Genomic DNA, 16,183 nt, shown 5'->3' with positions numbered 1-16,183 from the left:
AAAAACTTCCTTTTAAGAGGCAGAAACCTCGAGCAGAACCATGGCTCAGGGTGGGCGGCCATCTGCCTCGACCGGTTGGGGTGAAGGAGAGGGGGGGGGGAGGCAAAAAAGAGAAGGGATGGAAGGAGAGAGAGGGGAGGGAGGCAGCCTACACAATATACACACAGAGGTACAACACTAATGCTAATCAGCAATGTCAGTGCCCAATCCATGCTGTCTGCCCGATCCCCATCTGCACATGCGCAAAATTGGTCCCGTCAGTCAAAGAAGTGTTGTTAACTAGCTACATTAGTGTAAAAGGCATTGACAGCTCCCCATAGCTGCTATCATGACTGCAGACTGAAGTTTTGTTCAAGATTTTATTCAACTTTATCAAAATACACTTCCAAATACTGATTGAAGTAAATAATAAAAATAAGTAATTTTACTAAGTTCTGGTTAAAGGATGCAGAGGCTTCCTTGGTTCCTCACAACAGACATACTTTTAACTACTTCACTCCTTAAAAAGTATCGACAAAGGCACATGATTGATAGCTTAATCCTGTCGTAAAATGCTGAATTAAATCCAGCCACCAACAATCAAAGCAACAGGACAGACCGACCTGTACAGCACTGTTGAGAAAGCAGCTGTTCTGGCCCGGCTCGTTCAGCAGTCCTTTAGTGGGTGCCAGAGACAGCATACTCCCCGGCTGGTATGATTTCCCCAGATTGCCCCCCGGCTTCCTGAAGAACTTGACCCATGCCATTGGATAGTTGGGTCTGCCAACAGACATGTGGGATAGTCAGACGACGACAGGGGGAGAGGTCTGGTGCTGGGATCAGATCCCAGGACCCCTGAAGGAGTGACTCCCGAACAGTCTGGGGCTAAGTTATTCCACAAGCTGCAGCAGTCACCCTGCTACACATGGGCTTCTAGTCCATTTCTGCAGCTCATGTAGAAGGTCCTTTTACTTTGTCTGCCACTTTTTCAAAAAAAAAAAAAAAAAAGAAAAAAAAAAAAAAAAAAAAGTCCACACAAACTAAATTACAATCCAAGTCTTTGTTTTGGGAAGCCTTCGATGATCAGCGGTCTGATACTTCTGATAAGGTGCATTTTGATGACAAAGGAACATCCCTCAGTCATCCTGTAATCTTGATTGCTCTGCATAAAGCTTCACAGCAGCTTCAGAAGGGACGGTGGAGCCCCGTACGCAAGTTCTGCCACATGGTCCTGATGCTACTGAAATATAATATGACCGCTGCAGTCAGTTGGCCCAATCAGAGGTTTATTGTGTAAAGTTTCATCCAGGCTGGACAGCAAACACTGATGTGCTGTTAAAGAAAGAGAGAATGAGATTAAATGAGATTAAAGATGACATTATGGATCTTATTATCAATCACAACTATTTCCCCTTAGTATGTAGGCCCTATTAGTACTAATATGTGTAATTGGTCCTTTAACTGGACAACATTTTAGTTGTTTTATAAAAAGTGATTCTTTAATAACAGCGAAAATAACTGTATATGCAAGACTTCAAGTCTTCATGTCTGTGCTCATTCTAGTTTCATGTCAAACTGGACTTTTTAGATATGTCAACAAAGCTTATACATTAACTTTTACAAACACCCTTTGCACTGGGGGCGTGTAAAACTAAAGTCGGCCCCAGCTAAAGTTGCATACTAAAATTCAGACACGATTTATAGCAGTTTCCTTACAATAGACAACAGAAGCCAAAAGATACTTAAAACAAGCATTATGCTGACCTAGAGCAGACTTTGCATTAATATGCTGACTTTAATATGTTGACTTCTTTTGAGCAAATACTTTTTTTTACCGTTTTGTAATTGTACATGAGGAACACAAACAAATACAATACCACTCAAACAAAAGTAAAACCTAACACGTGCAGATGTCCTCCTCTAGTGTCACAACTACAGCCCAAAATTACGTTTTTTTTAAATTGACCACCAATTAGATAATTAAAGGTCTGCATAATTGCCATTGATTCATCTTCTGCTGGCCAACTTCCCGCCCTACAGATTTACAATATAGCTGTGTGCCGTCTACGCTGCCATGTTTTCATGCGTTTCAATCAACAGAGTTTGCATCTGTAGCTCCAGATGACAGCCCAAACTGAGGTTGTAGGTCAGCAATTTGTGGCCTAAGATTTAAATAATGTCCATATAATTTAAAAAAGTTTTCCTGGCATTGTCATTTTTATCTAAACACCACTATAAAAGAGCACTGGCCTGACCTATTTTTGAACACGAGGAGCAGTGGAGGACATACCAAACCACTGAAGATGCATTTCAATTTAGGAAACTTGCAATCCACGCAGCTTAAACATCATAGTGACAAAGACCAACACAATCTGCAGTGAATGTGCACTGTGCACCTATGAAAGCTACACACAGACTACATTGAGAGGTCTGATGGATGAATACGTTTGTGCTGAGTGAGGCAGTGGAAGCTGTGTGTAGGTTATTATAACAGTGAATGCCCCAAGAGGTGCACATAGCCACAGCCTGTATGTTTTCATTTATTGTGATTTTTACAGGATATTCCTGTATGTCATTCTAAATTACAACAAAAAAGTCCTTTTACTTTAAAGAAAGTTGTAGCAAAGCAGCACTTCCAGCATCATAACAAGTACAAAGAAGCAACAATGAGCAATGATTCCTTGTGTGATGCACCGTGATTCATCCTCTTTTAGTTTCCAACACCTAAAAAAACATAACCTAAAAGAATAAACCTCAAACGTCTTGTTATTCAGAGTGAGGACAAAAAACACTGCCCTACTTTGCACAAACAATGAAACTTCCCACTTGTGACAGGCCGCAGAATCACACAAAGTTTCTGCCAAAACCAGCTGGACAAGATTTCTATCCTGGTGTTTCAGGAATCCTCACTGGAAGGAGATGTTGCAACAGTGTTAACTTTAGAGAGGGTTAATGGAGCAACCTGAAGTTTAGTAATTGCATGTGGCATTTCTTCACATGGTTCAACAAAACTCACACAATGTCTCTGCTGCTGTACTTCAACTGTGCAAGTGGACTCCATAGCAACAGCATTCCAAAGCAATCACTTAAGCTCAGAGTTGCTTAAGAGCCACTGTTTTCGGATTAGTTTGAGGGCTGGAGGGGCAAGTGGAAAACTACACACTTCACCTACATAGCCCACCTTTAGTAATGACAAGCCCTGACATGTTGGAAGTACCTGTTTTTCTCATCATATGACGTCTCCAGGCATCCAATTAGGGCTGAGCAACAAAAAATGATTATCACAATATTTTTCCTCAATAACAATAAAACAAATGTTCAATATAAGGTGTTTGATTTAATTTGTTTGAATCATCAACGAATCAGCACTTTACATTTACATTACATTTATTCATGTAGCTGACTCTTTTATCCAAAGCGACTTACAATTGCTATTTATGTCAGAGGTTGCACACCTTGGGAGCAACTAGGGGTTAAGTGTCTTGCTCAGGGACACATTGGTGTATGCGTCACAGTGGGGAATTGAACCCAAGTCTCTCACACCAAAGGCATGCGTCTTATCCACTGCATCATCACCATCCCTTTGTTTTTCTATTGAGATATTTATTTTGTTGAGGAAAAGAGACTGAAAAAATTTTGCTCTTGCACATATTTGTTGTAAAAAGATTTTATCTTAATAGTTTTAAATGTTCTGCCTCAGATTTGTGAAGCGATCCATCGTTTGGCATCAAGTGTTTATTCTGACCGTAAAGAAAAGTTTTAAACGACAATTAACCATCTGGTTTCTTCAACTTTCACTCAGGAGCAAGAATCAGCCTTTAAACTTGAAAGAAACAATGATTTGACATTTCTCTTGATAATTATCATTATCAAATGATATCAAATTATTTATCTTGCTAACATTTTTGCCCTACATCCAATTTGTTAGCATGTGATGAAATGGAAACACATTTCTTTAATTCATTATTCATTTATTCTAATAAAAATATTAGTATAGGATTCTGTATTATTAGTAGTATTACTATTATTGCAGTGGTATTAGCATCCCTTTGACAGCTCAGTCACTCCAGGACATTACAATTCAACAATTCCCACAGTTAAAGAAGGGTATTAAGTCCTATATTTTTAAAAGACAACAGTCAAACATGACAGTGTAGCATCTCCTATTTATCAATTTGCTGGCAAGCAAAAACAATACCACACACACACACACACATTATTCAACGTCAATTTGATGGCATTGAGAATGAAGCCAACGCGTGTTTTGTATTGTGACATTGCTGACAACAGCTAGAGTAAATATGGCTCTGCCTTTCTGGTCCTAGACATTTTATTGCATTATGGTGGTCCGCTTGAAAAAACTGTCAACCTCACTTAAGTTAAACTATCTTTTAGTCTTAGCAAAATTGGCACTTGCTGACTACAATTGTATGACATAATTTTAAAACATTATGCTCTGTTGCTTGAAGGCAAAGAGCATCATTCAATTCAATTCAGGAAAATAATACTACATTTTCTGTGACGACGCCAGTGCTAAGGAGGACCCAGCAACCGTTTCTGCCACCGAACAGTGAAATTCTAGGCTTTCAGATAAAGCATGACACCTTTTGTCTGACAAAAGGGGAACCTACAGCGTTTGCACCGCAGAACAGACGCAAATTCATCAACATGGACTGGCTGGGTTACAATCTAGTTTAAGGTGGCATATCGTACCTAACCTGTAAGCAGGGATTGATGAAAGAGTGACGAAGGAATGATGTACATTGTCTGCACAGATAGTTAGGGTTGGGTATTGAGAACCGGTTTCAAGTTGGAACCGTTACCAAATTTCCAAGAACTGTGGCGACACGTGCATTTTAATTCTGCTTACTGCTTCCTAACCCTTTGCATATTTCAGTCGCGCTCCCAATTGAACTGCAGTGAGCATTTTACGGTCCATAAAAGTTGCACTTAATTGCCAGGACCTGCTGCTTAAACCTAAAGTCACATGATTTGTTATGCAGTAAGTCACCAAAACATGCGATAAGAGAAAACTTCTGTTTACATTCCTGGACCATGGTGGACCGCAGCAAACGCTCAAAAGTTTGACTTAGCTTCACTAAAAAAATATAACAACACAGCAAAATGCAAAACCTGAAGGTGATGGACCTGAAAGACTGCACCATGGTCTCCCAGCTACAATGATGCCCCAGATACAGTTAATGCTATCAGTAGCAACGTCTCACGCTCGGGTACAAAACACAGATGAGCTGACATTCACCTTTTTATATTGAAGGTCAATGAATGATGTCTACAAATTAATCCAATATATAATTTTATTAGATACAAGTCACCTTTGACACCCCTCTAGTGCAGAAACCCCTTTCACTTTAGCCACGAAGGGGAATATGAGCAAGGAGAAAGTGGATAAATGCCCCTTAGCGGTGACAAGATTTGTGGTGAAGGGGTTTGGAATCAGAACCGAGATTCGGTAAGAACCGGATTTGATAAGTAGAATCAGAATCGATAAAATTTAAAACGATACCCAACCCTGCGGGTGGCTACACACATTCTTACTATTATTATTATTAATATTATTGTTATTATTAACGTATTCCATATGTTGCGGTTTCATGATTTTATATTAAATGCCCTATTCCCAAATATTGAAAAAACAGATCCCATCGTAATTGACGTCAACTGAATGCAGGTATGTGAAATATCTGCTGCCTTGTTTATAAACCCAGCTGGGGAAAATGACTCAACTGGCCGGTCACAATATTGTAGAAGCCAGGTTTACGTCATTACTTAATGTAAGCTAAGACAGCTGTTTTGACACCCTTCCTTTCCAAGTTCCAAGAGGTGAATGAAACCATTTTCCTTTCTTTTGGTTGACCTTTACAAGTTTGTCCATATTAAAATTGCCGTTTTCTTGTTTATATGATGGTCATTTCTTTGTTTCCTCTGTCTTGCAAAGCAGGTAACTTACTGTACTCAAGTTCTCTTTGAATCATCTGACTTAAATAAACCATTGGTGATCCTGGATAACACATGGCTCAGATGACCCTGGGTTTTGCAATTCAGTTATGAGCTCAAGAGGTTCAATCACATGCAACACTGACATATCGAGAGCAGTGCATTTGATATGAGATAACACGAAATTAGGTCAAAACTGCAGCCAAAAGTATTATTCAGTGAGGTAAAAGATACAGAATCTAAGCACACCACTTGAACATAAAAAGCATCCCTTGAATTAGCAGGAAAAAGGAATTTATTACATAGTCTGTGAAAATAGTATTTATGCTTAACTTAGGAAAAAGAAACTACATTAATATAATGAATATATTTATAACATTTGACGGTTAGCTGCAACACTATTTCTGCTGTTGGTGCAGAGAAGAAAATAGGACTTAATGAAGCTGTGTGTGTGTGTGTGTGTGTGTGACCAAAAGTTAGTATGCATTATAAGGAACTACTCTCCAATAAGTAAGATATTCATCCTTTTATTAAACCAAACATATCACAGACCAGTGGGGATACTTTGCATTAATATAATCTATTATTTAGTCTATAGAACAATTACTGTAACTAGTCACAGAGACATTGTATGTTCTCTGGGGTTGCAGTGATGGACCTGGAGAGTTCTACAGTGTAGAAAATACAGTGTATATTTTATTTATTACTGATATTATTCATTAATAGTTGTTTTATAACCAAAGGAGAGTTTTTGTACCGGTTTGCAACAATTTCTCTCTGTGCTATAAATTACTTTTAAGTATTTTTATTGCGATTGCTATATTTCTGTCCATAGTATGATCCAGTGGAAATTATTTCCTCACTGTTGATTAGTGAGGAGGCTGCTCTTGTATATATTGTATTAAATTTTTATACAATTTATTTAATCAGAAAGTCTGTACAAAAAACTGCTCTTCGTACTTTGTGGCCTTATTTACTACAACCTAGGCCTAAATGCTGGGGTTGATTGGCAAAAGTTAGTTGAAGGAAAAAAATAATATTAAGACAGACCCTGCATCTTTGACATTTTACAACAAAGCAAAAACAAGTCACACATTTTAAAATGAAACTCTGGCTGTTTCAATAACAACCTAATATTAGCGTTATTACACCACTTATTAAACTTAACTATTTAATTACCCTTTTACGTAATTGCCCTATGTGCATGTGTGCCATTCTTAATCATTTCAAACCCAACTATTGCCAGGAGGACTGTGGTATTCTAGGATATATTTGTAACTATTTACAGGTATAAAACAAAACAAACACCACTCTCTCTGCATTATTGAACATTTGCCAAAAATGTTGTACAGATCTGAGCAGAAGCCAAACAAAAGAAGTCATTTCACTTTTTGTCCCAGGAGCACCAGTACAGGAAGTCCAGTATTCCTTTATAAACAAAGGCTCGCTCAGACTTGTCAAGCAAAGTCTAGGACTTCCTCTCTAGCATCTTAGCGCAATCAACCAAAGAGTGTGTTGAGCATCAGCACCTTTGACAAGCCAAGGGAGTCCGTAATGTGTGTGTAATTTGGGTGTGAAGGCGTGGGGAGTCGGATGCTATCATTTCTCTATTAGCGATCTGTTGATGAATGGCCTCATTAAGAATGATTCAATTGATCTCCTTTATATGGTAATGCAGCGAGCTGCTTATGAATCAATCTGTGGTAAATTGAGTCACACAAGATGCGACAGAAACACATCTTGAGATCAGCACAAACAGAGAAGAAGCTTTCAAAGTATTTAAAGAGGCTTTTGTTGGAACAGTTTAGCTCACACGTTCACTTTCAGGCAGATAATTCTCTCACCATCATCGTTCTTTCAACCAGCCCAAATGCAAACAATTGCCCATGGGTCACATGCTGCCTTTAAATTAATTTTTAATCCACCTTTTCCTTGATAAAGCACAATGTGCCCCGTAGCACAACTTTTAGCCTCTCTACAACTTCTGAGAGTAAAAGTCACAGTACAGTCTACCTTTTTCTCAATGCAGATCAATACATCTTTCTGTCAAGCTGGTACATTGTCCGCCTGCATGACAACCGAGCGCGTTCCCTCCTGTTTGTCCTCAACTCTGGCGTACTGTTGATGACTTGATTTTCCTTTCTGGGGAACCCTGACTCCTATAGGTAGCAAAGTTTTGTGCATATTTTCCCCTCTATTTTTAGTCAAATTCAAGTGGTCAATTTTACCTTTACACAAATAACTTCAGAGGTACGATGAGTCATGCTTTGTGTCGCATGGGTGGGGGGAGATCTATCTCCTTTTTCACGCCTACACGTAAGTAACCCACACAGGAGTATTTGACCTAAACCACACATGAACTTGAATTGCTGGCTGACAACATAATTAGATGGTATTTAAAATGAAACTAGACAGTTACTGGAGTAGCAAAGAAACACCAATATTTTTAAAGATACCAACTTTTACGCGAAACAGATTGTATGGGCAACCATTTCTTAAACGGCTCCTTTGAGATCCATTAGCTTCACCTGAAAAATTGCCTGGGTGGTGTTGTGCAAACATTTGGGAGGACAAACAAAAAGTATCAAAATGAATGGAATAAAAAATGATGAGCAAAGTAACGGACTATATTGTGTTTGTGGTTACAAACTGAAATTTCAAAGGCCGCACTACTCCTGTTGCCCAATGCACATGTCTGAATTTTACTTAAGTGCTGAGTTACGCCCACTGAATTAAAAATCATTCACTGGGACACAGAGTCAGCTAACAAGTGGACAATTACTGACATTATTCATGTTTGGAGTAAAAAAAAGCTCTCCATTTCCGATGCACTCATGTAAATTTTCTTAGAAGTATGACTCATACAGTTAACACAGGAATGAAGTCACACAGCTGAGTCTCCCACTCAGTACATCAAATTCATAGGTTTTTTTTTATAAAGTACTGACACATTTGGGCATAAATATTTTTCACCACATTTCCTCCTCCCTGTCGACACCATGTTCATGTTCTATGATTGCACGCACTGTGCTTTCAATCAGTCAGTCTGCTTATTTTAATAAAGGGCTGAGTTGGGGCTGGGCAAACACACGCAAGTCTGAAAATATACAAAAGCCTGAGCACAGGTGGCCCCCTGTATGTACCAGAAGAAGCAAAAAAAATGTGACCCTGCACGCTGAAACCCTAAAATAAACAGTGAAACTTGACTGTAAAATTCCCTGTGGACTGCAGACATGGTTTAAGCCTTCGGGCAACAATGCATCGGTCGTTTCCTGTGTGGGCTTCCTGCTCAAAGGCTTGCGGCTTTCCAGCACACGGTCACCGTGTTCAACCCTGTGAAACTGAACAGGTCACCCACACCACGCTGAGTCACCCATTATTCCTTACTGCGTCCAACAGAGGAAAAGGAAGAACAAAAGCACAAGTTCCAGGATCCCATACAGAATAGAATCGGATTGAAATATAACATCCTCCTCTGAGCTCTTATGATTGCTTCCTTAATGTCCCCCCATTTGACAGCAGCTTGCCAATAAATATCAAGTGTGATGACGATGGCCAACAATTCTGTTCCCTTTATTTTACCTATCTTCAACTTTATATAAATATAATGTATTATATTTAGTCAGAAAAATAAATGTAAAAGTGGCAAATCACCTGCCACAATCTTTATCAGCAGCCGATCAACACATTGCAGTGAGACAAGAACATCTGAGAAAAGTACACTTTTTCCAAGTACTCTTGCTCCACATGCTTCCAAACAAAAGAGGCAACAGAGGAACTATTGTCAGAACTGGTTCTCCAGCATGCCTCGATATTCTGAAGGAAGTGTTTCACATGCATCATCATGAAGCATCAGTGTGCATGATGTTTACAGGGCTGGTGAGCTCACTGCTTCATCATCTCTGGGATGTGTGGGCCTGAGGTCTGGTGATCAGGGAGCTCATCAGTGGGATGAATTAAAGTGGGAGAAACCAGTTCACAGGGTGCACAGGATGGGGGTCCGCAAATGAGCTTTGAATGAGCTCCTATAAATGAAACGAATGTTTTGTCCAAATATGAACAGGGTGTGCAAATATTACGCAATTATATTACGCTCTCGGCCCACACCAAAACATAACAGGAGACTTGGCAGTTAGCTTGGGCTGTGCTTGTTTATCAGGGAGGTAACAACACTAAAATATAGAGGAAAGCACTTTTTTTTTTTTTACGTTATAAAATTATTCAAAGCATATTTACGTGCCAGTAAATACATATTTCCACAGACTAAGGAAATGTTGTGTTGACATTAAACCTGAATACGAGAGGAGTGGTCACTTGAGCTCATATTCGTTAGAGTAGCTCCATATTTTAAATATTTAACGATAAAGCAACACATAGCCAGCTGTCAGCAACAATGCGATTTGGACTTGTAAACAAAAATACCAACGATAAGTTAACGGTACACAAATTAAAATGTCGAAATGACAAGACTTCTGGTGTTTTAAACCTTTACACACCACATTTTGTATATTTGACAAGTGTGCCAACAAAAGGTAGACGGCCTGGAAGAAGCTAAACGCTAGGCCTACCTGGTTTCCGACTTACCTGAGTTCCAGGCAGGTAAAGCTACATTTCCGCCCCACGCACTGCGGCTAAAACACAAACCAGGGAAGTTTGAAGAACTGCTCGTGTCAAACTCAAATAAAGAGCCACTCACCTAGGAAAGAAAAATATCCCAAAGTGCGGCAGTATCCTCCAGTGAGCACAAGAGTTGAAGTGTTGGCTGAGTTTCGGGGGGAGGACCTGAGACGCGGTGGGAGTTGCTGGTCACTCCGAGACAGAAACAGACGCTGGAAACTAAAACACCAAGCAGGAAAACAAAGTGTTGTCTTTCGCGCCGCTGAAACTTCACTCTCTCCGGCTTTTTGTGGGATTTCTTCGCTCTCGGGAACTCGCACGGCAGCCGTCTGCGTCCACTTGCAGGATATTCCGGGTTCTGGAGTCGTGTGGTTCTGCTGCAGTTCGCTGACGCGCGGCGGTAGTGAGCAATGGTCGCTCGTTCGACTTCGGCACCTGAAATACTGGATTAGAGATGTTTTCAGAGCTGAGATGTCAAACCCCGCCTCTTCAACTGTGTATTTACTGCAGTCTGCCATGCTACTGTACACCGCTGCCACATCTACAGCACGCACGCACACACACAAGCATTCACTCTAACACTTGCAGAGCGCCAACTCTGCTGGCAGGCTCGTTAATGTTGCTTCATGGTGCAGGGGTTTGCAGTTTGCTGCCCACTACAATGCTGCGTAGTGTTGTGTTTACATCTCCTATTGCAAAAACTGCATCACATACATACTTTAAAATGTCTTTTAAAAGTAGCTTACCCTTCAGAAATAACTGGAAAATCACTTAAAATGCACGAGGCTATTGGTAATACATTTTGTTTGGCTTTTTTTGCCTGCGTGCAGTGATGAAAAAAATGTGACAAAGCCAGCAACTACCAATAGAATCTCTGCATGCATTTGCAAATGAAGTATGCATTGCAGTGGTGTGGTGGGCAATGATTAAACATGCTTTTGGGGGTGTTAAACATTTACCTGCACGGATATGCCCCAACATTGTGAGGACAATTATAACACATAATGGTGATTATGAAGACAGCAGAGGAAAGTGATGTAAGGCTCTTGTTCCCCAAACACCATCTGCCTGATCCTGTTATATAAAGAAAGCAATGAGAAATACGTGCAATTAAAGCTTTTCTCCCCTTCTCTGAAGCAAGAGACTACTGAGTGTAGCTCTATCCTGTTTCATGGCTCAAGGCCCCCTGCAAGCTGACCACATTTTTCTTTGGAGAAATGTATATTAATTAAAAGAAGTATTTTGGATAGCCTCCACAAGAGGGCATATTTTATGGGATGCATAATTATGAGGCCATAAACTACATTTTTGATGTTCAATTCATTTATTTCCAAAAACCATCTCTACTGTAGGTTATAACATTTTAACATGTGCTATCCCTGGTTCTAAATATATCCTACTGTATATTGTGGTGGCCCAACACAACTTTGATATAGCCAACATGACTGATTGCACAAGGAGGAATTTGTGTATTTTTTGTAATCAGCACTCTTCCTGATTTACAAAGGTCGACTCCTCTGCTGCCTCTTTCTTTGTAGCTCTCATATTCAGTACCACCTTGATCGTCACTTTTGCAAATTCCACACTGACTTTTTAAAAACACATTTTTACGAACTCATTTGGAATTTCCACTAAATTTTGATTAAATACTGTAGGAGGAAATTCACTTCAGTGGAGCTTTGTGTCATCGTCTATGAACCCACCAACATCAGTGTGTATCCTCAATTAGATAAACCAAAAGAATCAGTTGTGAATCAGTGTGCCAACTGCTTTAAAAATAGAAATCAGCGCTGTCACTCATTAAGACTGAGGAAACTGTAAGCATTGATGGAGTGTGCGGTGAGGGGTCACAATGCATCAGCGTAGTCCAGCCTTTCCCCAGGAAGTACTCGAAAGGGCCCCTTGAGGAGACAATGCAATTTCCCTCTCCACATATTTCCTTAAGGGACATATAATGCTTCCTCTTAAAATATAAAAACGTTTGAGAGTGTGGTAATAATCAGTTTGAGTGATGTGAGCTTTAACTATCCATTCTGGAGGGTGTTTTCCTAACTTTTTGGACAGGATTACCCCCAAAAAAGTCTTTTCTTATCAGTGTGATGCTCTGAGCCCACTTTGTGGTGTTGGACATTCTCACCCAGGCTGTAGGCCTCCTCGCTTTGAAGTGCTGCCACTGAATATCTTACACTCCCTGTAAATAATGGATCAGACAGCTCAAACAGATCAGGTCTTTAACAAGTTCCACAAATGTAAAATTTTTCTTTTCTGACCTTGGTGGACAGCTTGGAATCCGGCCGCTGAATTTGACAATATGTGCCCTGTCAGCATTGCTGCCTTACTCTGAGCCAAAAGTCTAAAAATGACTGCATCATTGAACTAACACATTGCTGCCTGACTGACATGCACTTTGAATGACTTCTGTAGAATAGTGGCTCATTGTATATTGGATATGTTTTTTTTTTTCATCAAAGTGTTCACTACTTTGCTTGTATTGTACTTGATTATCTGGATAACCTGCTGAATGTTCTTAAACTCAAATTCAACAGCCCAGCAAACCACGGAGTCCATCCACACAATTTTGATTATATTGTGAAGGGCATTGTAAATTTAGATTAATTAGCAAGACTTTGCCAGCTCTGCAAGGAGACGATGTACACAGCAGATGTCCCGCTGGGAGCTGGTGCCATTGCCCTGACTTTTCACCTTGAGAAACCTTTTCACCTTTTCACCACTGCTGAATACAGTGGATAAACACAGCTCAAATGACAAACCTGTGTCCTATCTTTACCTGCATTGCCATTTTTTACATTTTCACCAGCACCAACAAGAACCTTTGTACCAGCTTTGAGGAATCAAATTTACTTTCAACGTGATATGTTTTGTTTTGCTTTTTCCTCTCACTACACAGCCGCCAGGTTGCCAATGGCTTTTTATTTTCAGATAGATTCATTGATGATGTTGATTGGGTCACTGGGCAGCTAAATTCCATTTCACCCCAAATGTGCTGTGCTATTTGAAGTGGGATATTTTTAGCACTGTTGTCTGGCTTTTCAATCCATACTTACTGTACTCTATAGTCCTGAGACACAAAGCAAAAGTGGGGCAACAGTTCCAAAACCATACAACCTTTGTAGTAGTCCGTGCTTTCAGGGCACATGCAAAATACACCACACAAGGTTTAAATATATTAAATGAATCTGATTAATCAAAAAGCAAGAATCAATTCCTTAACCATTTACTGATAGGACTGTGACTATACAGTGTAAGTAACTATTGTTATATATTATTATATAAATGAATAAAGCTACACCTTCTTGTGCTGCTGGTTTCATCTGCTGTAGTAGTAACAATTGCAAAATGGAAAGCGTCAAATGCCTACGTAACTATAAATGCCCTAGTTTTTGTGCATGTTTGTGTACACGCACGCATGAATGTGTGTGGTGTCATGGGAAATGCAAATAATTCAAATGGAAGAGCTTGTACTAATGAAAAGTAACATGAGGACACAAGTCATCCTGACCATGCACATATACACAAACAAACAAATATGGGATATTTGTTAAGATATGTGTGTGAGTTCAAACTGGGAGATTGTCACCTAAAGGTTACTTAGATGAAAACGCACTTTTGTCACTTTCTGCAAAAACACGAAAAGGACTGAACTAAGTTTGAAGTGTTTTTCTGTGAATACCATTTGTTGTGTTGCTATTCAGTTACTACTAATGAGCAACACACACACAGTATGCCCTGTTTTTACGTAAGAGATTAGACATGCTTGATCGCCACAATGGGGAGCAACGGGAGGCAACGCCTCTGAAGCAACTCGTGCTATATTTAACCAGGGATTAAAATCTGCTAATGATGAGATTTGGGGAACGAAACCACTCCTTAGGTTTCTCAGGAACAATTAAGTCAACAATTCTTGGTGAGGACTTTTTGTTCAACCACTTTTCAGTGTATTCTTGGTTGTGACATCTGGCAATCCATTTCCAAATTCAACATAAGGGCCGGCAGAAAAACATAGTTCCAAGAATCACTGACAAGACACAACAAAGTATTACCCCTTTGAGCATCTTGTCTACATCGTATGTTATTCACTGGAATGGTATTTGTTTGCTATCATGATGACTTAGCAATCCCTCAAACACAGCATGATGTCCCAGCATGGGTGTGTTAATCATAATCATACACTAAGAGAGTGAGTGAGAGTTTTTGTCCATCCAGGAGAAAAGACCCTTTCTATTCATTTGTACTAATTTACCTTTTCCCTCTAATCCACGAGTAGGACTGTGGATGACATAAGCACAATTTTTTTGGCAACCACATTACATTAAGTCTGGAGTGCAGCCAAAGGATTGACTGTGATATATTTCACTGCTGTATTTGCCGTATCCGTGGTAGCTGCAGCGCACAGGAAAAGCATGCTATCGCCTCAGTGCTGTCTGTTAGGGAAAGTAATACCCTTCATTGACTAAGATAAGGCACATTAATTATTGTTTCCCAGGCAACATCATCAAAAATGGGCTATCACCACCACATTAAGGACATTTAAAGCTATTTTCTGCTCTTTCCCAGCTACATTAGATGAGAAAAGAGCATTTTACTTGTCACCCAAAGGTCTGAGTGCTACAGTTTGTTTACTTGGCTTTGACTTTACTGGTTGTGTTAGCAGTTGTAAGTTAATAATTCTTCACTGACTGTTAATCAAAAAGGAAAGGTTAACATATATTGACCAGTCAGGAATATAGATGAGCCCCCTGAGGTAAAAGTCAGAGGCTGGATTACTGCGAGAGAGAACACAACTGTAATTGGTCTCGAGGGCTTTTGCAAGTAAACAGGAACACAATCTTGAATGTTCATTTGTCCAAACAGGCTAATTACTAGCCTAGCTGTGCGCATCCTTCCACAGTGGGGAATGTTTGTGTTGTTAACGTCTCTGTGCTTGATGAAAATGAGTGCACACTGCTCAACAAACGTTTTCCGTATTTATTTTTACCAAAAGATCAGAGAGTCATTCTGTCATTCACCTAGTGCACCCTCCAATTCAATATATTCCCCACAAGCTTACATACCCAGACAAACAAGCACCCTGGTCATTGTTAATGGATGAACGTGTGCGCATGCAGGCATCCACCCATGCACACCTTGCTGACATTTGATGGATTGAACATTTTCTCAGAGCGAAACATAGTTCAACCCAAAGCGTCACTTCACCCCATTTCAGTAGCGGAATGTGTTCCCCCGTCCCCCTTCACCTCACCTCATCGGCAACCCGACGCCACCCCACTGACCCCTGGGATGCTTTATTTTCTCTCATATTTTTAGATATCCCAGTGAGCTTTGCACTTTCCCTCGAGGATGACCACCTGCTGCGCACATTCATCAGGCTAGGTCTATCGTGTCATCAGATGAGCAAGACTGAAATGTTGATACGCAATTAGCTGTGCTTTTCAGCCATTTATGGATTTCCTATGTCAGGAGGTCACTTTGACACAATATCACAAGGTTAATGCCAGATTTCCAATGTGTCTGGTGGAAAATCAACACAAACAAATAAACTCCACCTGAAATCTAACTGTAGGAGAGTGTGTCTGTTAAAACCTCTCAGAGAATCATATGTCTCCCTCCTAGG

General features: G+C 40.0%; 1 protein-coding gene across 4 annotated transcripts in view; it reads right to left on the bottom strand.

The window, feature by feature from the left end:
- LOC123980573 (inactive ubiquitin carboxyl-terminal hydrolase 53) overlaps positions 1–11,051 on the bottom strand; it is a 39,730-nt gene extending 28,679 nt beyond the window's left edge. The window contains exons 1-2 of one of the 4 annotated variants that reach the window (XM_046065020.1): positions 10,631–11,051; positions 603–1,311 (exon numbers count right to left, since the gene is read on the bottom strand). In XM_046065020.1, the coding sequence (XP_045920976.1) occupies positions 603–773 (171 nt within the window). In that variant the 5' untranslated portion in view covers positions 774–1,311; positions 10,631–11,051. Of the gene's footprint in view, positions 1–602; positions 1,312–10,518 lie in introns of all 4 variants that reach the window. The other 3 variants (XM_046065018.1, XM_046065019.1, XM_046065021.1) reach the window with 3 other exon arrangements.
- Positions 11,052–16,183: the final 5,132 nt, after the last annotated feature.

This window comes from Micropterus dolomieu, linkage group LG12 (genome assembly GCF_021292245.1).
Source record: "Micropterus dolomieu isolate WLL.071019.BEF.003 ecotype Adirondacks linkage group LG12, ASM2129224v1, whole genome shotgun sequence".
Classification (NCBI taxonomy): Eukaryota; Metazoa; Chordata; class Actinopteri; order Centrarchiformes; family Centrarchidae; genus Micropterus; species Micropterus dolomieu.
The sequence above is the reverse complement of the archived record's forward strand: the minus strand, read 5'-3'. Positions and strand labels throughout refer to the sequence as shown.